Genomic DNA, 24909 nt, shown 5'->3' on the forward strand with positions numbered 1-24909 from the left:
AATTTGTTTATTACATTTTAAATGGTAGAATTACATGGTCTAAGGCTAAGATATTTATGCATTGTACAAACGCTTTGATTTGTTATGCGTTTGCCCATAAATTCTGCTTCAATACAAAAATCACAGCAATTCTTAGCATAGATAACGCACTTGAACTACAATTGTTGTGCAAATTTCTTATTCGACTTTCATTATAACTTGCTTTAATTCATATATAAATTCAAATTATTTTTGGCACCTCATGGAGGTGACTTGTTAACTAAATTAAGCGAACGTAACTTACAAACTGCTTAAATTCGATATAAATAACGCCATAAAAATGTTAGTTTTTTGTAAAAAGAATCAGCACTATTTGCGCTGTTTGGTATATACAGAGGATATACATACATCGATCTTTTGTTGTTTAAAGCTATCACAGTAAAAAAAAACCAACACTTGGCTTTCATATTATTTACACTATATAAAATGCTATATAAAACAAAAAGCGGCGATGCCGATGCCCAACCAAACTAGCACACTAAAATGCACTTGCAAATATGCACATACATCATCTTAAGGAAACCGAAAACCTAAGTTAAATACTAGAATGGTGGCGTAATTCTACACGTGCTTAATGGAATCCGTCCCGTCTAATTTATCGGAATGCGTATAAGGCGTCCAACTCTTGCTGTTATGCTCGCCATCCATATTAACATGCGAGCTGGAACTGTTGGTCGATGCGGGCGACGAGGCAAAGCCGCTGCTGGTCAAACTAACGCCCAGCTGTAAATGCAAAGAAATTTCATATTGTGTAATTAGTATAGCAATGGTAACTATTCAAGTGTATGCAAATATTCGAAAAAGAATCAACTCGTGTGACTCCCGAAGGCAATGCTTGCCCCGAAAACCGGTTTGATGTTTCGCCTGTTGCCGACAGCCTCCAAACCTAATCAAATTCATCTAACGCACTCGTAAATTCGTGACGGAATGAACGCTCGCCTCCGACTCGTTAGACAGCTTGGCGTCGATTTCCTTACACCGTGCCGCCACCATTAGATTAAGCATTTATATGCTCGCCCCTAATAAGTGACATAACATATATCGTTGGTAGCTTACCTGTTGCTTCGGGCCTGTTTTGCTCGGACTGGCTGCATCCACATCCATATCACTGCCATCGAAGCAATCTATGCAAGCATCATCATCTCCATGCTCTACTTCTATGCACGAACTGGATGTGGTGGAGTTGCGGCTGAGGGTGACAGTATCGCTATCGTTGCCCTCATCGCTGCTCTCCGCATCGGAGAGCGCTGGCTCCAGCTCTAGGGCGTAGGCAGACGGTCTTCGCTCCTGATAGTCCTCGTCGCTGGCCCGTATAATAACATGTTTCTTTGCGGCGGGAATATCGTCCAGCAGCCTAAGCTCACAAGGATTATAGACTTGATTGCCACCGCCAACGATGCCCCCGCTGCCAGTAAGATTCTGCAGCAGATTGGCGCGTGCATATTTACTGTCCGAAATGTTGGTCGCCTGGCGTGTAAAGCTGGACATATGTAGCGTGGCACGTGTTATGGCATAGACCAGCAAGCCCACGCCCAGCACCAAAGCACCCCAAAAGCCCAAGGGATTGACTAGTGGTAAGATATTCAAATAGAAGCTGAAACGAGAGTCAAGCTCGTCGGGCAGCTTAGGCATCATCTGAAAAGATACAAAAGCCACATTCAAGACTCTGTTGCCTACATAAATGGACGGGGGCTGTACTTACAATCTCGAACCACAGCATTGGGGCGGTCAGATGACTAAACTGTGAAACTTGCGGATAGTTTTTCAGATCCTTGAAATGCATGTTGATTTGCACTTTTACGGACAGCGATAGCGGCAGACCAGATTCCTAAAAAACGGTAGTAAGGTGTTATTGTGTTTTTGTCAAGTGTCAAGTACGACATCATTTCGGCTGTACTTGGCCTTATTTAATTAAATTTAACAGCTTAAATATAGGCCTGGTTGCGCCAGTTGTCCTTAGGTAACATTTTATTTTCAACCTCAAGCATTTCGCATTCTCTTGCCGCTTATTGAAACAACTATTACTCGAAACAAAATTGCTGCTATTGACAAAATGATCGATTCGAAGCGTCCGCTTGATATTTATTTGATGTTAACAAATGTAACTTGCAAGTGTTGTTAAGTACTTTAACTAACTAGTGTTGTAGGTGCACAAGAATCATCGAATTAGCACAACATGTAACACTGCGGCTTAAGCCATTGTGAATTCAATTTGTGAATTTGTTTTTATTCACAGCTCCAAATGAAGGTCACACTTACATATATGTATGTATGATTGTTGTGATTTATGCATGCCAATAAAATTCCGTTAGTTAATCTGACGCGCACTTAGAATCTTATTAGCTTCCTGTTATACATAAATTTATTTCGCCTTTAAAAAATCTGCCTAGTCGTGACTAGCCGTATTTACGGTAAACTTAATTAGCCGGAAGTGTAAGTTTTGAACAACTAATATAAATTTCAATAATAAACAATTAGCTTCCACGCGATTGCAATCGGTTAGAAGGTAAGCGCAAAAAAAAAAAAAACAGGTAACAGCAGCAACAACAAAAATGCTAACAACTTTAGCATGATTAACTCAAATATTTAGTACAGGTTAATTGTAACACTCAATGTGAATTTTAATTAAATATTGTCTATATTTTTGTATATTTTGTTAATCGATTTTTTGTTTTTTTCAGATACGATTGCTACGAATAATGATTGACAGTTGCAAAATTGAAAGTTGCCGCTATTAATGCAACATCAACAACAACAACAAGGCAACGTGTTGTGGAGACTCCAAGGTTACTTACCGGTTGGATGACAAAGGCTGAAGAATGCTTTTCAGGATCAGGCTGCATGCCGGTAATGTTCTCCACTAGGCCAACATCGCCATTCATGAAATGTGGAAAGCTTAGAGAGATGGGGAAACCATAATAACAGTCCGTGACGTCAATCAGGCCGACCGGCTGGCAATCGCCTGCAAGCAGAAGAAGAAGACAACATTAGTTTGTGCGTGTGTGTTTGTTTTTGCTATTTTCGAGGCTACACGAACGCAACAACTGTTACGTCTGAACGTTACGTTACGTAACAGTATTGCGTGTCTCAAGTACTGAGGTAGTTACTTTCATTAATATCATTACAGTTGTTTTGCAGCATGCGAAACGCGTTGTCGCCAATCGCGTCACAGCTTAAATACCCTGGAGTATTTTGGAGAGTCAGAGAACAGCATAAGGTCGCGTACACTTGAAAAATATTCCATGTCAACTGATAAACGGAATAATACGAGGGGGCTATCAATTAGCCAGCGCAAGCGGGGGGCTACGCTTAAAAACAAGAATTTTTTGCGCTTTGTACTGGGCAATTAAATGAACTGACGCCGATCGTAAAGAATGAGACTTAGGTCGCCTGATGTAATTCAAGACACAACAGTATTTATATTAAATAAATGCATTAAAGTACTATTAGTAAAGTTCCAGAAAGTTATTTAATTGTAAGGGCAATTAAACTGAAATGTGGTCCATTGAAATATTGTGTCTAGCTCAACTGATTCAACTGATTTAAATCATTTAGCTCGCTTACCTCTGCGGCAGAAACATTTGTTGGCCTCATTTATGGCACCATTGTCGAAGGCATTCTCCTCGAACACATAGTTATAGCCCTTCAGGCTGCCGAAAGTGCGCTCCTCCCCATCTCGATACTGTAATAGAAAAGATTATAATCAAACGATTATTATGGAAGCTCTTTAATAGTAGTCCTTACCAAGTTAATGGGCCTGCACATACTCTTTCTGAAGAACTTTACTGTATCGTTGGGTTGAATGAAACTTCTGAACTTGGTACCATCGGAGGCATACTCAATGTTGTTGCAATGGTCGGTCTCCCATTGGGGCAGCCTGGTCTCTCCACGATAGGTGGCATACAGGCCCGATGCGGCCGCATCTGGCACGCCCGTATAGAACGTCTCAAAGTCGGATGAGAAGTCATACATGCGATCGATCAGTCCGACCTTCTCGAACGATATCCAGTTGGGCAAAAGCGTGTTGCCCAGCGTCGCCAGCGCAGAGGGATAGCCGAACATGAACTCCTTGGCAGTCATTCGGACAATGGGCTCCGATTTCGTGCTGGCAAAGAGTCCTTGCAGTGGCAAGCGTACGAAAAAATAGTTACGATCGGCAGTTAAATGGGAGATAGCCTGGAAAACAAGAATAAAACAAGGTGGGTCATACATTGTTGCTCAACTTAAAGGATAAAGTCAATGCTTGACAGGATGTATTACATCTATCACATCACTGCGTGCTAGAGAACCAGTCTATCAACGGCTCGTTACAGGTGCCTATAGTTCTAGTCGGTAAATATAGCATTTAATGAACAATAATTATCGACTTCCTGTGCAGCAAGTAATATCAGTAACTGCCAGTTAGCGCAATAGACTGACTGACAGACTCTTGACAGACTGGGCCCAATGCATTATTCATCAATTTGGGCCTATATTGCACCCGGTTGCTACACGAAGTCGAAACCAAAAAGCTGAGCGCGTGTTCTTGTTTATAACGTTTTTCTTATTCTTTTTCGACTGATTGGCATAACGTAACGTAATCTGGAAATTGGCATTTTCACTTTTTGTACGCGGCGCGCTGTTTGGCATAAATTAAACAACTGCAGCTATGCTAATTTGAAATACTTTTAATTGAAACATCATAAAATCAACAATTAATTATAGCTATATGTGCATATATTTATCAAATGTACGTTTAGCTGCTTTTTGATTTGTTTACGATTTTCAAATACGATATGCTCATTAATCAGTGAAAATTGCTGACAATAACAAACACGCCCACAGATAGCGGCAATTATCGATATACATACATATGTTATAAGAGCAAAAAAAACGACAAACATAACTTTCGAAAATATTAAAGCGTGCGAGCGAGATGGGTATACGTATAATAAATAACGGTAGCGGTTACGATAACGGTGCGCACGACGCCCACAAACCGCAGCTCACTTGTTCACACGCTTACTTACACTCGCGTCTGCTGTCCCTTTCGCACACTCCCACAGTCGAACAGCGGAAATTAATTGCCCACCATTTAGTTAAATATGTTGGCAATTTTTGACGCCACTTTAAAATATTATCGCACTCGTTGTTGTTGTTGTTGTTGTTGTTATTGCTGCGATTGTTGTTGTTGCTGCTTAAATGTAACGTTTATTGACCTAAACGTGAGCTCTGCCTGCTGTTATTGCTGTTGTTTGCATTTCACAGCTTAAATGACTTTTTTTCTCTTCTTTTTTTTTCAATATAATTTCTGTTTTCGTCATGTGCGCGGCACGCGATGTTTTTTTATTACTGTTATTGTTGTAGTTGGCAAACTAACGGTTTAATATGTAGTTATTCTCCACAAAACATTAGCATGAACATCGCGTCGTTCAGCTGCTGACAAATTACCATTGATTATATGTTGTAGACTTGTGTAGAGATAAGTCAATAGACAATAATCTGTCATCGGATTGCATCATACCAGAGTTCGAAGAACAGTTAATTGTAATTGGAAAAGTTAGGAATGGAACGAAACCAATTAGCTTTTTTTTTCTTTTTTTTTTTTAAATAGGTATTTCCTTTAAGTTTCTTGATTGCAATTAGCATTGTAAATATTTTATTGAACGCGTTTTGTAAGTGTTATTGTTTTTTAATCTACGAACCTTTGTTGGTTCTTTTTATTATTATATGTATTTGTAGAGAAAAATATATTTTTCTTTTTCCCGTACTCACCAGCATAGCTATGTTTAGCATTATGACCTCGTCGTCCTCGCGACGACCTTCGGATAGATGCTCCTGCCAGACCAATGGATGACTCGGTGTCGTGGACATGGTGTTGTTGTCATTGAATGTGATATTCTCATGCGTCATGAGCTCTCTGTAGCCCGAAAACGAAACGAATAATTGCGATGATAAATAATTGAAATTTGTGTATTTTGTTATTTTTTTTTTTTTTTGGTTTTTTGTTCAGGCTTGTGGAACTTACTTGTAGACGTAGGGACCCACTTGCTCCACTTGGAGCTTTTCGCGTCCCGCCAGAAAGGCCTCAGCATTGGTTATATTGAATAAATAGATTTTGATATACAAATCGACTGGTGGCTTGGCCCAAAGATTGAAGATTTCACCATTGTCGGCCATTATCAATTTCTGAAAGAATCGAGTCGAATTTATAACATAAATATGGTGCGTTCAATGGCGGGTTTAAATAATTGCAGGCGCCTAAAACGGATTGCATTTATTGGATGAATCGTAGACGCGAACTATGTACGTGCCAATATTGAAGGCGACTTGATTTAAACGCATAATTGTCGATCATTTGGCAAAGGCTAAGGACGGCAGTTAAAAAGCTTTAGTTTCTGTTTATTGGACTCACCCATTTGAATATCAAATCGTAGGGTTGGAATACTTTAACCAGCACCGCCGCTGTTATCGCCAAAAATCCTATGGCCAGCAGCAAAAAAGCGCCTGCAAAATTATAGACAGAAAATATATGTACGTTAGATATAGGTTTTTGGTTTCGTCGAGTACATATAAATAACCTCATTAAGTTAATTAAGACACGATTAATTATGCATAAAAAGGCAGCGTGTGCGACACGCAAAAATGAAAATTGAGAATTGAATAAAGCAAAAAAAAAAAACAACAACAAAACAAAACGAAAGAACTCAAAAAAAAACAAAAAAATATGAATACAATTAAAATTTGCATATCAAAAATAATATTGTAATCAATTTTGGACACACGAAAATGTTCCATTTGATCTTGCAGAGCTCCTTAGAATTTGTTGGGATTACGCGTGTTCGACGCACCGATTCGAGAATTTGTAGTTCTATCAAGAAGGCATAGGGAGCAATCTTTTGGTCAAATTTTGTATATCAATAGCCCAGTTAACGGGGATTACATACGTATGGGAATAAGATTACGAGCAACGAATAGGCTTAAGTATATAATTTATTAAAAGGAGATAATACTAGTCGCACCATTGACCCTGAAATGCCGCAACCTGTTCTAGTCGTCTTAGCAATCCTATATAGAATAAGTTTTATTGCCATTCTCAGTGCCCATCTGACGTGAATTATGTTAATCGTCATGTCTTTACAAGTCAGAACTGCGACAGACCTCCGACAACTGCAGACAGTATTAATCGGACGCTGTCAGCCGAGTTCCTCGTGAGTGAAGTGACTTTTACAAGCACTCAATCCAAGTATATTGAGTCATTGAATAATTCCTCAACAATTTAATGGGGCTGCGAAAACGTAGCAGATATATAAGCCTGTCTATAAGTATTTTCTTATTAATAGAACAGCAATAAGAAGGGTATTCCTGCAGATATATAAGCCTGCATATAAGTATCTTTATTAATAGAACAGCAATAAGAAGGGTATTCTTGCAGATATATAAGATATATATATTCTTGCAGATATATAAGTATCTTTATTAATAGAACAGCAATAAGAAGGGTATTCCTGCAGATATATGTCTGCATATAAGCATCTTTATTAATAGAACAGCAATAAAAAGGGTATTCCTGCAGATATATAAGCCTGCAATAAGAAGGGTATTCTTGCAGATATATAAGCCTACAAATAAGTATCTATATGAATAGCACAGCAATAAGAAGGGTATTCCTGCAGATATATAAGCCTCCATACAAGTATCTATATGAATAGAACAGCAATAAGAAGGGTATTCCTGCAGATATATAAGCCTGCAATAAGAAAGGTATTCCTGATGATATATAAGCCTGCAAATAAGTATCTATATGAATAGAACAGCAATAAGAAGGGTATTCCTGTGATCAGCGACTGGTCAGCGACTTGTTCTCCCGCTGGCTTTGGCCAAGAACTTGTTAACTTAGGTGCAAATGGTAAAACAATTCTGGCAACAATGCGTGGCCAAGACACGTGCATAATCCGCTCGAACTGATGGGAGAGATGGTTGCCATGAAACTGGTTTCAAATTATCTGGCAGCAGCCATCAGCATTCAAATAGATGACTATGTTTTATCGTTTTAGTATGCTTCGCAAATAAAATCAACAAAACTTTTGCTTTTCTACAGCCAGATATGTGCATCGGGCAAGGAGCAGTCGATTGGCGAGTCCAAACCCGAGCCATGACTTGTTTGGCTCTTAATGGGTTTACTATAAAAAAAAAAAAAAAACACACTCAAATCTGTTTCGTGGGGCATACGGCATTCGGGAAGTGACGTGAATAGGCATAGACTATAGATATATATAGTAGGGTGGATCTTACTCAAGAGTTACTGAGTTTTTAATACTATAGTTTATCTATATATATACTTATATAGAGTAGGTTGGATCTTACTCAAGAGTTACTTGAGTTTTTAACACTATAGTTGCAGTTATCTGATTGTCAAAGTAATCATTGAGATTAAGATATTCGTGAAGAATTCTCTGCCGAGTTCAACAGCTTGAGGTCAGTTTGATGTAGGGTAAGGCGCTGGAATCTGACGACTGATCAAGTTGATCAACTTATTAATATTTAGTTTCGATTTGGTTTTCAAATTGAATACAGATCTAGTTAGCTCACAGGTTAAGTCACTGCTTTATAATTTGTATATGATTAAAAACAGTTCAAATCGATCAACTGATCTTCGGCATTTAATAACACTTATTAAGTCACTGCAGCTTTAATCAGACAGTTAAAAACAAAAGCCAGTCCATACATATATGCTTTTATTTTTTTTTTTCACACCAAGATCGATCGGCAAGATCGTACCGGTTATTATAGAAACATCGCGAACAATTCGAACTGGATGAATCACAGTATCCGAGCCGTCAGGCCGATCTTGATCTTGAGCTTTAAGATTTAACCACATAGCGCATATCGGCTTCGTTGCGACCTTGTTTTGATATTCTGGTTGGGTTTTGTCTCGTGCTTTTGTGGTTATATTGAACTTGTTCTCCTATACTGTTTTCTACTTCTCCTTCTTCTACTGCCTGTTAAGATCCTGTTGTGTCACGCAACCAGTTTGAAAGGGGATTTTCCTTTCAACTGCAGCATCAGCAGCAGCTGCTGCTGCCACAACCAAGTTGCATTCTTCGGCCTTCTAAATGAACATCACTGCCAATGGATTCCATATAACTTTATGCCAGCCATAAAAGTACACATGGGAGTGTGTACCTTATTGCCGTGCCTAACCGCGAATTGTGCATGTGCATATCAGGTATATGGCTAAGGTGGGCTAATTGCAGTTATTTAGTAATATCTGATTGGCTTACACATCAATTGCCGGCGACTGTGCAATTGCTGAAAGTGGCGAAGCTTCTCCAGCGAGAAGCGGCGATGCGAATAGAGCGCACCCAGAAAATCCTTCAGCGACTGACGTCGCAGTCGACGTCGCACCACAGTCATAATGACAATTAATGTTACTTAATTATATTATTACAGTTGATGTGTTCGTTGCAAAGTCAAAGCCAAACTAAAAGTCAACGAATTGCCAAGGGTCCGATTTACCCTCGGCCACTTTCATTTCAAGCTCGGCAATTCTTAATTGCTTTTCATACGCTTACAAAGGGTATACCGCTTTGAGTATGTAGTTTGTAGCCGATAGCTGATACAATCAGAAACTTAGAATTGAACAAAAAAAAAACATTACTATTATAAATTAATATCAATTTAAATAGTTATGTAGTTAGTTAACAAAGAACTCATATTATTTGAGTGCAATAAAAAAGAATAGAATAAAGTTTCAAATGTTTTTGTTTGCGGTTAAAATATATAATTTAATGTTGGATTTGGCTATATATATATAAAATACTCACAAACAAAATATATTTCATATAAATAAAGCATATTGTTATTGAAATATTTGGAAAATATAGTGTATTTCGGGCGTTAACTTGTCGTGCTGCAGATTTGAGCGCTTCATCATTTTCGATTGGTTTTTTTAATCAATCGTTTTGTATGCAATGCAGGTTCATAAGTTTAGTGGTTAGGTGCAAACGACAAAGTCATGAACAAAGAACGCTCGTCTATATTTAAATATGAAATCTTGAATTTCGATTGTTGCTGCTTCAAATTGAAAGTCGCCAAAATAATAAGAAGCAGCAAAACAAATGCATAAACAAAAATAGCACTGCAAATTCAAATTATGTTGTCGCGCTGTTTGTTTGATTGCTTTGTTTGTTTGCCAAAATATATATAATATTAATTTGTTTTGCCAAGGGCTTTTGGTTATTTGAGACACGTTCGACAGGTGCGCTTGCCACCCACAATGTTTTGGCCAAGAATTCGTGGGAATGGGACATCAATTTGCAGTTGGAGCACGCAACGCACGCGTACAACAACAACAACAATAACAACAACAACAACAGGACAACATGTGCTGGCTTGTCAAAATAAGAAGCACAACAACACATTTTCTGAGTGCTACCACGTTCGTGTCTTAAGTCTTTTGTTTGCTTATCAATAAATTTCGCTTGTCAACACAGAAAAACAAAAACAACAACAATCAATAAGCTTATTTCGCAGCATGCCCCATGAACAGCAGCCTCTGTTACATCATTTATGTATGCTTTAAATAAAAAAGGGGGCGTGGCACGCAGCTACCGGCTACCGTGTAAGCTTATCTTGTTTATGAGCAAAGTGTATTTTGTTTTTCAATCAAAATTGCGTATCGTACGATCGAATAGTCTGCAGGGCAAGTTCATTTGAAACGAATCTTTAGTTGTTGTTAGTTTGGAACGTTTTGATTAATGGCCATGTATTATGGAAAACAATTGCGTTTTCAGCATTGGAAACCTGATTGGATACAACATGACGTCATTAAAAGTCAAAGTTTGTAGCATTTGGTCTCAGAGGTGACTGACCAATATCAAGCCGAACAACCGATATGTTAGTTATAGATTAGCGAACGAAAATACTCTGTTTCTTAAATATAAAACAAGCATAGTCTAGAAATTAGTACAGAATGAGTCCCAACTAATTCTATATATAGTATTTGTGGCCCATTTACTTTTATGCTTGCCCCTATTTCCATTTTCTATTTGCCCAGCAACACAGCATCATATTTTCTCTATTGTCCAGGCGCAAACAGCTGTTCGGCTGGGTACTTAAAAATTTGATGTACTCATCGTTCATGAATCAGACATTCAGTATTTGACTTCTGATTTCTGTTTACTCTAGATGAATTGGCAAGTTTGCGCTGTGCGCAGGCAGCGAGGGGGGAATTACCCAAGGCACAAGACAGAAAGTTATACGCGAATTGCTTCTATTGAACCATTTGGAATGCTGACAGTTGTACATATAAAGCTGACGACAAAATTGATTATACGATGGGCAGGCGACGACTGAAAAGCAATTAAACGTGCACGTACAGAAAGGCGATTGCAACATTTCTGTTGCTGCTGCTGCTGCTGCTGTTGCTGCAACATGTTGCCAACAACTTTTGGCTGGGCTATAAATGCAAGCAAACATTTTTAATGAGTTTTGTTTGTTTATGTTTCGGTTTTTGCTTCTTATATTTTGTTGTTGCAGAAAATCCCTAATAAGAGAGGTAAAAGCTGACGCCTACCTTGTCTGATTGCTGTTGCAAGAGCCGCATTTAATTTATGCTGCCAACTGCCAAACGTTAAGCAAAATATGAGATGATGAGCACAGCTGAGATAGATTTAGATATGGGCGATTTGTATCTATGATAAATCGCATATATTTCGTGTAGGAAACTTTTTACTGCATTATTCATATGACTTTTTAACGTTATTTGTGGTTTTTTGAGAATGTCCATAGCTGTGAATTTTGTACTAAGTATTTGTTTTAGTTTTGTTTCAGGCTAAGAAACTCTTGAACGAGTTCTAATGGAATTATTTATAGCAGCATTTAGATAATGCGAGCCTGGCAAAGATCTTGTCGTGCGATTCATTCAATTTGGCAAAGTATGTGGACTACGTCAAATAATAAACTAGTTTTTGCACTTAAAGCCAGCTCATCGGCTTAAGCAAAACAATAGCACAGAAACAAGAAAAAACCTCCTGCCAAAATCGTAATCGACGCTTTTTATTCAGTTCGATGCGGTTTGGCAAAATATGTGGAATGCCAGTGTCTTGACTTCTATTTATTAACACCGATGAACCGCTTTTTTGCATAAATAATTTCAAAAAAAAAAACAATACAAAACGACGAAGCAAAAACCAAAATTAAATACAAAGAAGACAAATATATAAACGTTGGCAATCCTGTTTGACCATGAGCAGGCACTTTTATTGCAATTATTTATTTTTCGGTGTATTCCTCAGGCCACATTTGGGAGCAATTTATTCGAGCACAGTGAGAATCTTGTTTCAAGCTTGTTTCAATATTTAGACAGCGGCAGGGGGGGGGGGGGGGGGGATGATGGGCGGTTATATTGATATCTAATGAATAACTGTGAAACAATCGAATTGCTAATTCTTCTGACAATGATATTTGCCTGGTTTGGGCACTTTTGCAAATGCCAATAAAAAGTTTATGTCTTAAAATATTTGCTCAATCATATATGTGCATATATATATAGATATGTATATAGAAACGCTTCAAATAGATTGAAAATTTTGAAAAATTATATCGTTAGCGGCATTTTATTGACACCCGGCGGAATTTGTTTAAACTAGCTTTGTGCGAAGCTAGCTTTGCATACGAAATGATTTTGCATTACAACCGTGATTTATGATACGAACATAAACAAATCAGCTGTTGTTTAATTAATCATTCAATAAGTCTAGTCTACTCACATAATATGGCGAGCCTTTTACATATGTTAGTTTCTGCTAATTTTGGTTTTTCTTTTGTTTTGTTTTGTTTTTTTTATTTCGCGCGTGGCTGTAATTGGATTTAAGATCGGTCCGTTTCGAATTGAGACTTTCAACTTTCACAGGCGACAGAGTTCTATTGATTTAGCAGCGTGTGTGATTTTTTGTACCTTTTACGAAGTGCCAGAGTTCGACCCGTTTAATTAGAGACCCATAACGAGCAAATAATATTTTTGAAATGCATGACTAATCAATCTCAGTATCGCGTACGATTGCAATTATGTAATAACTGGTCAGATTATACTAACTATTTACTCGAAATTTTAATAGCACCAGCAGATCACAGACACTTTAAGCGACTTTTATTTACGGAGGTGAAAACTGAATATTTGTTGTCATCGTTAACACTCTTACAGCAAAGGAACTCGTGTACTTTACATTTTCGTCTAAATTTGCAGTTGTTTTTTTTTTTTAATATACAATTTTGTTTTTATTAACGATTCAATTCAGCACTTGTAGCTTTTTAATCGAGGCTATATATTGTGCATAAAGCATTAAAAAAGATTAAGATTAAGAGTTGACGCTTTTAAAATGCGATTATTCATAATATAAATCTCTTTTAGACATCTTTTATTTATGGGCAGACATTTAGCAAAATTTCTAAACATAATATACATATTTTTTTTTTACTTTTATAAAGAATTTATTTACTCTCACTATCTTTTCGGCATATCATGCACTTGAATTCACATATCCAAAATAGTTTTTAAATGAATTTTACATATTTTCAGGAAGTAAATCTTCGACAAAAAACAAATAATTGCGCTTAATTGTTTTATTTGATCACAAATTATTATTTATTTTGCTATTGCGAACATGATTTATGTTTTTTTTTTTTGGAAGTCTTGCGATAGAACTGCAAACACATGTGGCTGAAAATGTGATACTGTGATTTTTTGACTACTTTTGCTTGAGTTTCCCCCCAAAACTTCTCTTGCGGTGTTCATTTAATTTGCTGTGCAAATAAAAGACGCGAACAAAATATGTGCGAAAATCGTGTTGTTCTTGACTTTTGAAAGAATTTTTCGTCGTATTTTCTACATGTTTATATGGCCAGGTATGCTGATGAAGGTGACAGCGACAGCAACTACGACAAAACTGTATCTAAAGGTCACAGCACTGAGCACTAAACATGTGCAATTGATGCCGTTACTTTGCGACCACCTCGAATGCAATTGGCAACAATTGGCAACAATCGCGCGCGTTTTTAAACGCGCACAGAAACACACAAACACAAAGACAAACACAAACTTGTATTGCTTTTATGGCCAGCATATGGTCAAGTTCAGGGTTTACACCTGGCACCTGGCACCTGGCAGCGATCGCGTGCAAGTGCGGGTCGCGTTTTGGTCGCGTTTCTCAGCAAACGGATTTATTTAAATTATCGATAGACTGTTCGCGAAGACTTTAAGCCAAACTGTGTCAGTGTCAAAGAGTTGGTTAATAATAATCAATAATCAACAAAAGCAACAAAACATAAAGTGCTATGCTAAACAGCCGCGATATTTGTTCCGTATGGTATTTTGTGCGTGTGTGTGTGTGTTTCTTTTTTTTATCTCAAAATTTTCATAATTAATGCAGATCGACGAATCGACGACAAAAGCACAAATACACAAAAGATGCGTTTATGGCCGGTTTGAATCCGTGTACCACACTTGATTAATGATTGACGCATTTTAATTTTGGATACTTCGAGAAGCTCTAAGCCAGACACTAGTGCACTTTATCTCTTAACACTTGATTTTTTTAATTTGTCTATAAATTTTGTTTTTTTTTTTTGATTATTTTAAACTTACGTGTGGGCGAGCGTGCATTATGCTTGCCGGAATGGCGCTCGTTGAAGAATGTGCCCAGTATGCTCATGGGCTTCATGGAGCGATTCGCCTTGAGGCTCTTGCGACGCTGGGCGCGCTGCTGCGCCGCCAGCGCCGCTGCAGCTGTGACAGCGGCAGGATCTGTGTCTGGCAAGGATACGACGGGGGCAACTGTGCCTGCGGCTGTGGCGGCTGCGAATACCATTTGATTCGGCTGATTCGCATTCACGCCGGCCTCCTCGTCGCTAACACAAACGGCACTGTAGCGACGGGTGAACATTTTGCCAAAGTCCTTCATAGTTCCATAGGCATATAAACTGAGATTGTTGTTGAAATACAAATTTGTATCTTTGTATCTTGCGGGTTAATCTTGTTGTTGAGCCACACTTTAAATACTCTTGGCTTTTGGCACTTAAAAACTTGTTGCTCCTTGAATCAATTACCACTTGCTTGCTTAATATATACTATATATAAATAACATTTATCGACTTATTTTTCTTGAATTTGTTTAAGTATCTTTCTAAGTGTCCAGCTGGGATTGGCCTAAGCGCGTGTGCGTCCGTTCGCTGGCGTTGCTCGCTTATGAATGGAAACCCGGACGTGCGACAGCCGCAATAGGTAAAGTTACGGCTTTAAGTTTTTTCTGTTTTTTTTTAATTTTTTATTTTGCAGTACGAGTTTTAGTACGAGCGTTTACCTGTCCGCCAACTACGAATCTTATGCATGCTGCTCTCTCTCTCTCTCTCTCTCTCTCTCTCTCTCACGGGTAGGGTTCGACTGTGCGCGCGCGCTCTCTCTTTCTCTCTCTCTCTAGCACGCTTGCTCTCTGCCGATCGTTCGCTCGCTCGCTCACTGACTGGCCGGCCTTACGTTACGTTACATTGCGTTACGTTACGTTAACGATCACGTTTAGCACGCGCTCAGCTGTTGCTTTGTTTTGAGCCGGTGTTCGCTGCCGCTGCCGCCGCCGCTGCCGCTGCTGCTGCTTCGTCTGGTACTTCTTTGGCTGTTTCGCTCTGATCTAAGCCCCAAAATTGTAAACCAGTTTCGCATACGTGTTGCGCCGTGTTGTTTCGCATTTTGGGGAAATACCATACGCTGATGCGTTCAACTCGCAAATGCTTCTATCGCACATTACTCATACGACGCGTGGTTACTTACTTACAGCATGGAAAACTTTGGACATTTGTATACATATGCGACAGATATATTGAGTGTATGAGCCAGCTGTGAGCAGCATCTAATCAGGTAATTTGAGGTTTATGGCCAGCTTCTGCAATCAACGTAGATCTCCAGACGTCTGGTAAAGTGCTGTGCTTTTGTATTTGTTGTCATTCGTTTATGCTTTGTTGTTGTTTCTTCTTCTTGAGGCATTCAATTAAAACCCAATCACCTTCAATTTTGCATGCCAACGCCAACATTTTGTTGCTTTTTTTGGTCATTTTGGTTTTTTGTCAAGAGTTTAACATTTTTTCTTAGTTTTTTTTTTTATTATTTACTTCTACTTTTTGGTTTGTTTCGTAGATAGAAATTTCTCGAATTAACAGCTGGCAACGGCTGTTTTCAGCAACAACACGCGAATACTTATTTAAAGCCCAAGTTGCGAATTTAGTTTCAATCAATTTTGTTTTTTGCGTAAACGCCCCTTTGAACAGTTACTCTTAGCAAATATTTAAGTGGCATATTTGCAATACTATTTCTATGGAAGGGGGCGCGGCCAACTGCAGCTAAGCATTGATTGAGGGTTTACCGATCTGTCTTATGTAGCTAACAGAAGGCCTGCATCGATCAGATCAAGCGACTTGCGATCAAGTTCTTGCATAATATCAGCTAATATAGCTATGCGATTCTATTTAACACTATTAGGGCAAATATCTGCGAATAAAGTTCATCTCGCAGTACAGGAATTGATATCGTCCAGACATATAATAGATACGTTTTCGGGCTTCGAGCTTAAAAGCTATTGAAGAGCTTGTTAAATAGATTTAAATTAAGAAGAAATGTTTATCATGTTATACAGAAAGAACTTCTATAGAACATCTCATAAGATGCTTCAGTAATATCTACGTTTTCCACAAGTTAATTTATTTGTTGCATACTTTTCGAGGATGCTTTAGTTGGAAAATTCTAATACAGTAATATAAATTTTACTGGCGGAAGTGAGAAAAGGAAAATACACACCAAAGAGTGCATTTATTTTTAAAATTGTAATTCGTTGTTTTTTCCACCTGTACAAATAAGGTAAACATTTAACAGTTCTTCAATTAAGGATCACGACCCTAACGCCAGTTATGAATTTCAACAGATTTCAGTGTCATATATAATATAGCATGCTATAAATGTAAAATGTCAAGTAATGCAATTAATGCAAATTTGTACATTTTTCATTGCATGCAAAATAATGTCATTGAACTTGACGTTGAAATGTCCAATATATAATTATTTTTGCGATATACGAGACATTTTATTTTTGTTGCTTTTCGCAAAGTCAGAATATTAAAAAATGTATATGCCGCTGGGATGCTTTATCAATTTCCGCATTGACAATTCATTTGCCGTTAATCTTTGACTCATACACAACAAAAGCGGTCCACGGCAATAATACCAAAAAACTGCCAAACATTGTTAAGCGGTCCCAAAGAGATGTCAACTCATTCCCATTGTACGATTGGCCAGATGACCTTGCCAAAGGCTACTGAACTCACATGTTGACACAAGAGAACATAAAAAATTATACAACACTTTCAATAAATAAAATAAACAATGAAAATGTTTGAAACGGTTCGTGGGTGTTAAGCATTGCGCACAATCTGACCAGACCAACAAATACCCTGCACTTTATGATTTGATACAGGTGTGAAAAGGTGTTATTTAAAAGTATTTGTGTATGTATCTATGTTTGATTGACTACTTCCTGCTTCGCCGCTAAAACGAACGTATTAATCACTATTGACTTCTATGCGATTCTCATAAATTCAAGTGATCCGTACAAGTGCTTATTTTATTCTTATTAACTTGGACCCTGATTATATTCTCATTTACTCCGATTCTCATTCTCTCTCTCTCTCTCGATCTCTCTCTCTCTCTCTCTCTCTCCCTCTCTCTCTCTGTCTATAGCTCTATCTCTATCTCTATCTCTATCCCTTTCTCTATCTCTATCTCTATCTCTATCTCTATCTCTATCTCTATCTCTATCTCTATCTCTATCTCTATCTCTATCTCTATCTCTATCTCTATCTCTATCTCTATCTCTATCTCTATCTCTATCTCTATCTCTATCTCTATCTCTATCTCTATCTCTATCTCTATCTCTATCTCTATCTCTATCTCTATCTCTATCTCTATCTCTATCTCTATCTCTATTTCTATCTTTATCTCTATCTCTATCTCTATCTCTATCTCTATCTCTATCTCTATCTCTATTTCTATCTTTATCTCTATCTCTATCTCTATCTCTATCTCTTTCTCTATCTCTCTCTCTCTCTCGATCTAATAAATGGGAATCTGTGTTTATCCTTCGAATAGATGACAGTTACTGTTTAGGTTTTTTTTTTATAGCATTTGTCCGGGACTGTTTAGATTTTTATTTGTTTTTTTTTTCGACTTCTTAGTTAATTATTATTTATTTCATTTAATATTTTGCTTGATTTTCTGAATTATGAGTTATTTATCGGGCATTTTCAAGACTTTTCAATGGGTTCACTCGGAAGCGTCAGGGCAATGCAAAACGTAAGGTTTTCATTAAAATAATTGGCGTTATTTCCTAGAATTGTTTACTGTTTAACAAATTGGCTTTGCAATTTGCCCAGCAGAGATCTAACCTTATACGCAGTCATTAGTGTAATCCAAACAACAAATGCAATGTGTTATTGATATGAACTGGCACTAATTGGCCATTCGGATTGGATCAGAGATCTGGGCACCCAGTTCGTAGATAGGCTGTTCGTCGTTTCCATTTTGTAATTAGCGCACTTTGTTGGCTAATTCGCACTTGTTAATCATAGGTGGCATAGATGGTTGGCTTTTCACTTTGATTAATTAATAATTACACTCGCCACCAGCTAAACGGCATAGGTATGCGGCTGCAATTGCATCACCGGATGGGTTCAGTTGGGGTTCAGCGGTTATTATCGTTAGCACATTATCATTGGAACATTTACCAGCTCTGACGTCATTCCAACCCAGAAACAGCAATTGATTTAGCTGTACCTTCTGTTACGCCCAAATTGCGTTCACGTTCAACATTCGCGCATGGCTCATGTTTTATTAATTGGCAAGAGACTTTGTCATTAAATAAATAGTTGCACGTTTAGTTCTGCGGCGCAACCCGAAAACCAAAGTAAAGTTCAATTTAATTTGGGCACATAAATAGACAAAAGTTCAACTGTTCATTTGAAAGTGTTAAGCAGACAAGTGCAATTTAAATTGGGACACACAATCAAAGACAATATTCCAAATGAACTGAAAGCCAGACCGAAGCCCTTCTCAAGGTATTAAAAATATCAAAAATTCAATTATATTTGTGGTTAAACCTACTTAAGACATTCTAAGAACATTAGTTTGGAATCTGTGTCTGTGTTTGGGAAATACTTATTTGAAGGCTTTTATGGTTAATTTTATATATAATTTGCAAAACTGGAATATGATTTGTGTACGGCTCCAATTTTGTTAAGTCTGTATTTTTCGAAATTAATATTTATTTCATATTAAATTTTAAAAACAATTTAATACAACTTTTACGCAATCCTGTCTCATTTATCATAAGAGTCGAATGCGATTTGTAATGAAGAAGCAACGCTCACATTAAGATAACTTGTTTCGAAGCCGATTCCGATTGTCTGCTTGATTTATGATTATAGCCTGACAGACAGCCGGGCATGCCGATGATGATATGATATAGGGAAGTTGATGAAATTGTTATCATATTGGAGAGCAAATTTGTGGGCAGTTTGCTCCCGAAATGTTCAGTCGTTCAGTTAAACATTGATATACAGATATAATACAAGTAAATTGTAACCTTTGCATTGGGCGCACGCGTTGCTAATACCTCCGAGAACAACATCTCTCTCTCGCTCTCTCTCTATCTCTCTCTCTCACTCGACTGTGTGTTGCAATTATTGACCATTTTGTGTCGATGCTTGATTTCCTCAAGTACAGTCTAGCAATTAAATAAATCTGACGCAGTTGTTGCCAAGCGGTTCTTTTTATTAAACTAACTCTTAGTTAATCGATATACAAATGCAATTGCTGACCCGTTCCGGTTTTGGGCCAGAAAGTCCCCAGACAGCGTAGATTTCTATAGCTTACGCATAGTTATAGGTTTATGTTTATATATATATATATATCAGTTACAGGGGCATCAACTTCTATCTTCAACTATGTAATATGGGCAATTAGTCTGACTGATTTTACGTGCTCTTATAACCTTCGCTTTAATGTCGAACGCATGTCCCTGCAATTGTGTTTTAATTGATTTAACTCAACAGCCAAGTTTACAGACGCATATATCATAATTTCTGCTTCGTCATGCCGGTGCGAAAGAACCTGAACCCAGATATAAGCATAAAGTAAACAACTGAGCTTTGTTCAGTCCGCTTTGACTACGAGATACCCTATGTTTAGTAGAAACATATACTAACCTAACAAAGTTTTGTATTTACAATTTTCTTTATTTCCATAGAAGTTAGAAGTTTTTGTAGCTCAAGCTTTGAGCTTGAGACTTTTAGTATGATGCGATTATTATCTGCAGCTTTTGCCGTAAGAGTATTTCTTCTTTGGCTCCTTAAAAAGAACTGTTCTTCCTTGTTATGTTTTTTACCCTTTCTTTGTAAACAGGGTATAATTGGGCTACAAAAAATAAAAACAACGTTAATCACAACGACAAATTGCAATGGAATTTCACAATATACGCCGAATTCTCGAATGAAACTTGTTTGCTTCATTTTTTTTTTTTTATTTTTTATTATAGGATCGGACTCTGGCCGGGCCTCTCATCATCAGCGTCATGAGCTCTTTGACTACGTTGAGTCAGCGTTTTGTTGTCAATAGATTTTTGAAAGTGTTTTCGTACGTGTAATTTGAAGCTTATTTGCCATTTAGAAGCGGCTCGTGCAGAGAATTTTGACATATTGTCTAAACAATTGAATAAATGGTCGCACATATTTCAAAGAGTTAACTGGCCAGAAATCCCAATTTGCAATCTTATGACTAGGCAGTCATCAATTTAAATACTAGCGGGTATTGCCCAGCCTTGAACGTGGAATGTTTGGTGCTAGGTTACCTTTTCATCAAGTTCAAAACTGGCCATCTAGTTCATCTGTTTGAAGTGCATCGAACTAAATCTTGGCATCACTCTTGAAACCGAAAAGCAAACATTCGTTTTTAAAGTCATTGACCCTCTTCCCAAGGCGGGTCAACATTGTGAAAACATATCAAAGAAATTCTGACAAGGATCTTTAACAAATAGTTTTGAAACTAAGGACACATAAAAAAACTGTAAAACGTATTCATTAAGTTCTTATGTGGGGATTTAAAAAACTTCAAACTTCTTGGAATCGCATATCCACCCGCGATGCTTGGATTCCACAAAGAGTGTGAAAACGTCTCTAATAATTTTTCGTTAAGGTCTTTGGAAACTAACGAAAACATCACCCACCGAACCTCTGACCCCCATTTATATAGAGGAGAAATGGATTTTGCGAAAAGTGTGAAACAGAACTCAAATGAATTTGAGCTAAGATCTTTGAACATTAATTTGAGGCCTATCGGATTGTTAACAAATAGTTTGTATAAGATAAATATTTCGCATAAGATGAAAGATCTCTAAACGTAACTGATATCCAATAACCTTTTAACCTTTACAAAGCAGACCAAAAAGAAGGTGGGGTCAACAGAGGTCAAGAAAGTTTGCTGAGATCAATTTGGCATAGATACTAAATTACACTAGGTAAACGTTAAAGGGTTTAAATTAAACTGTGCATTTTTGAGAGCCGAATCGAATATTCATACCTAACTGATACAAAAATATAAACATTTTAATACTCGTTAACAGACAGGTGAAACGAAATTGAATCAAAACTTTTGCCAAACGTTTCCACTCATTTAGCGATTCCACCAAGCCAGCGACTGACTGACAACAAGATCTTAGGAACTCCTGCTAAGCAATCAAATAAAAATAAACAAAATTAAACGACGCATTTGTGAAGCCCAATTAAACGAAAACTGCTTTTGTTATATTGCTTTTGAATATTTCGGTGGCTAATCATGAATTTGCACAAAATTATCATGGGATCGCGGATCGCGGATCGCGCAGTATTCGGGAAACGGGCGCTACTGGTTTTTTATTTTTGTTTAATTTCTTTTTTGTTTTTTATTTTTTTTCAAAACTTATGAAGTAATTTAGCTGCGTCGCAAATTGATGAGTGCGAAGAGCTCGAACTACCAAAAAAAAAAAAAAGTCAAAACAATTTTTATGATACATGCATAAATAATGATGTATACATTTATGTGTGTGCGTGTGTGTGTGTGTGTGGAGGAGCTGGAAGTGTTTATATACTGCGTACTATATGTGTGCTAGACGAGCCCCGAAACCTTGTAACACTTTTATCAACGGCGTCGAATTTTTCATGAACAAAATAAAATGTTAAATACACTCACTTTACGGCCAAGCTGTGCGGCAAGTTCCAGTGGAGGTATTATTAACGCTTATACATCTATCTGTCTTTATGCCCGCCCAAGTTCAAGTTCAGCATCCCAGTACAAAGGCTTACAGCATGCACACACACACACATATATATATATATATATAAATGTATATATATATACATGTACATGGTTAATCAATTACGACAACAACAATAAAAAACATTTTATGCCGAACCTGCAATTTGCAAGCACTTAAAAGCACATAAACAATCACAAGCTCGCATATATATATATTATTAACTAAAGTAAATTATAAACGTTCAATTATGCGGCTAAAAAAAACAAAAACAAAATAGGTTCAACATAATGAAGACATTTAGCTGCCAGGCCATTAACTATTAACCATATTGTAGCGTGCTCTAATTATATGGAGCGGGCGTTAAGTCTCAGGCACCCGCCCCAGAAACATTTGATATATTAGTAAACAAATTAAGTCGTCACTCGAATTAGCATAAAACTGTGACGAACGACGCAAAAAACTACATTAATATATATATACACAAATATATTAGTTGATTGTAGATCTATGCTCAAAAATAAACATTTCATTAAAAATATCTCATAAATTCGTTCTAAATTGCGTGTTCCCAATTAGATTTATTTTTTTAATACATGGAATCACGCTAACGTTTCATACATTTGTCGTATTTTTACGTAGAAAAGTGTACGCTAAATTATGAAAGATTTTCCCATTTACAACTTTTATGGAATGCGAAGTTAATTTGAAATATAGAGCACACTTTGTTTATTTGTTGCCTGTCGAAAACCCCCTTTTATCCTGTAGGTTCCTTAAGCAAATCTCTTTATCCTTAAAACCATGCATGAAATATTCAATTCATCAAATAATTAACTATGTTACCACAAAGTCCAACTCTAAACCAATTATGTTTTTTTTTTTATGTTTACCCATTTCATTTTTTTTTTAAATTGTCATTTTTCGCACTAAATCCTAAAGTGATATCTGCACATTTATTTATTTAACTGAATCATTCTTAGATTTCATTTTTTTTCACTTGTTTGAAGTCCGCGGAATCTTGACATAGGTCAGTTACATACACGCTGAGTTATTGAATTATGCTTCCAGAATTGTTAAGAGCACGAAAATGTTTGAAATGTTTGTTAAGTAAAGGACGCCGTCTTTAACATTGTTGCGCGTTCTTTATGCGAATTCCGTTTGACAGCTCTGATTGATGCATTTTATTTTTTTAGGTAGGCATATAATACTTTTCGGGTTAGCTTGGGTCAGCGCTGATACGCGTTATACAAGAGCATAATCAGAGATAGGGGCTTTTAGATTGGGATTTAGATTGAGATCAATGCACTGACTGCGACTCGATCTTTTAACGGGGGTGTTATTGTTATAATGCGGAATTTTAAAAATCAAATAAATAACAAAATTAATAATCATTAAGAGTTCTGTTTATAAGAGACTTAAAATAACATTGAATAGACTATAATACCTAATAATAAAATATAAACAACTAGGAAATTCTTGTGATAATATGAAATGAAAATAATACACATCTATGAATAATAAAATAGTCATACTATTCTGAATCATTGAGTTCTCAAATTAAAAAATATATATATGACTTTAGACATATTTTTGTACCCTTGTAGAGGGTATTATAATTTTGTCGTGAAATGTGTAACGCATAGAAGGAGACATAAAGTATATATATTCTTAATCAGCATCAACAGCATCCCTTTTTCTGTTGCACGCAGCACATATGTCAAAACCAGCTGGATCGGACCATTATATCATATAGCTGCCATAGGTACGATCGGTCGAAATGTAGATTCTTGTATGAAAAACATTTTGTTTTTCAAGAAATCTTGACCAAGCTCGACATTTATTAGTTTTACTATTAGCATTCCATTAACATCGGACCACTATATCATATAGCTGCCATAGGAACTATCGGTCGAAAACCAGGTTTTGATTAAGAACCTATTTTGGTTATTAAGATAACTCGGCATTTACTATTTTCCCGGTACTTCTTAGATACGGGCAAAGCACTATGAGCATTATCAAAAGGTTGGGTATTAGGTAGGGTATTAGATCTTCGGCGTGCAGAAGATAGCCCTCACGTTATTCATTTCTATGAGGCAGAAATTGAAACTGACCAGAACACGTGCCTGTCATGGTCAAACTGGGTAAATATTCCTAGGACAGGCCCCTGTTCTTTAATCTTTGCAAAAAGAGGGTATAACAGATCTTGAAAAGAGTTCAGAAACATTTGAAATTTGAAACACATAGCTGTTGTTGGAAATATTAGCACCATAAAACTACATACAAAATGCTATACGTTCACTTCTTATTTAATAATAAATAATTGTAATAGGTATTCACATTTGTATACTCACTTTTTGGTTTCAAAAACATATTCGTTGTCTTTTGTTTTTAAGGTATTTAAAAAAAAAAAAGTGCCCTTCCGCCAATAATCTTTTATATAATTTGTTTATATTTTATGTAATTTATATTATGCACAAATTGCGTTATAGATTATAATACGGAAATT

General features: G+C 36.9%; 1 protein-coding gene across 3 annotated transcripts; it reads right to left on the minus strand.

Annotated features, from left to right (window-relative positions):
• On the minus strand, positions 1 to 24802 carry LOC115759307 (scavenger receptor class B member 1). 3 transcript variants are annotated; one of them, XM_030700213.1, is made up of 10 exons: positions 24755 to 24802; positions 6434 to 6525; positions 6047 to 6207; positions 5794 to 5938; positions 3784 to 4215; positions 3604 to 3721; positions 2835 to 3001; positions 1742 to 1867; positions 1096 to 1674; positions 1 to 762 (listed from the first exon to the last, which is right to left on the minus strand). In XM_030700213.1, the coding sequence occupies exons 1-10, from the start codon at positions 24771 to 24773 to the stop codon at positions 601 to 603; spliced, it is 2001 nt and encodes a 666-aa protein (XP_030556073.1). In that variant the 5' UTR covers positions 24774 to 24802; the 3' UTR covers positions 1 to 600. The 3 variants fall into 3 exon arrangements, with proteins under 3 accessions (XP_030556073.1, XP_030556074.1, XP_030556072.1); XM_030700214.1 differs by lacking the exon at positions 24755 to 24802 and adding an exon at positions 23294 to 23312; XM_030700212.1 differs by lacking the exon at positions 24755 to 24802 and adding an exon at positions 14666 to 15257.
• Between the last annotated feature and the right edge of the window lie 107 nt (positions 24803 to 24909).

This window comes from Drosophila novamexicana, unplaced genomic scaffold, assembly GCF_003285875.2.
Source record: "Drosophila novamexicana strain 15010-1031.04,08,12 unplaced genomic scaffold, DnovRS2.1 tig00000193-arrow-pilon, whole genome shotgun sequence".
NCBI classification, from domain to species: domain Eukaryota; kingdom Metazoa; phylum Arthropoda; class Insecta; order Diptera; family Drosophilidae; genus Drosophila; species Drosophila novamexicana.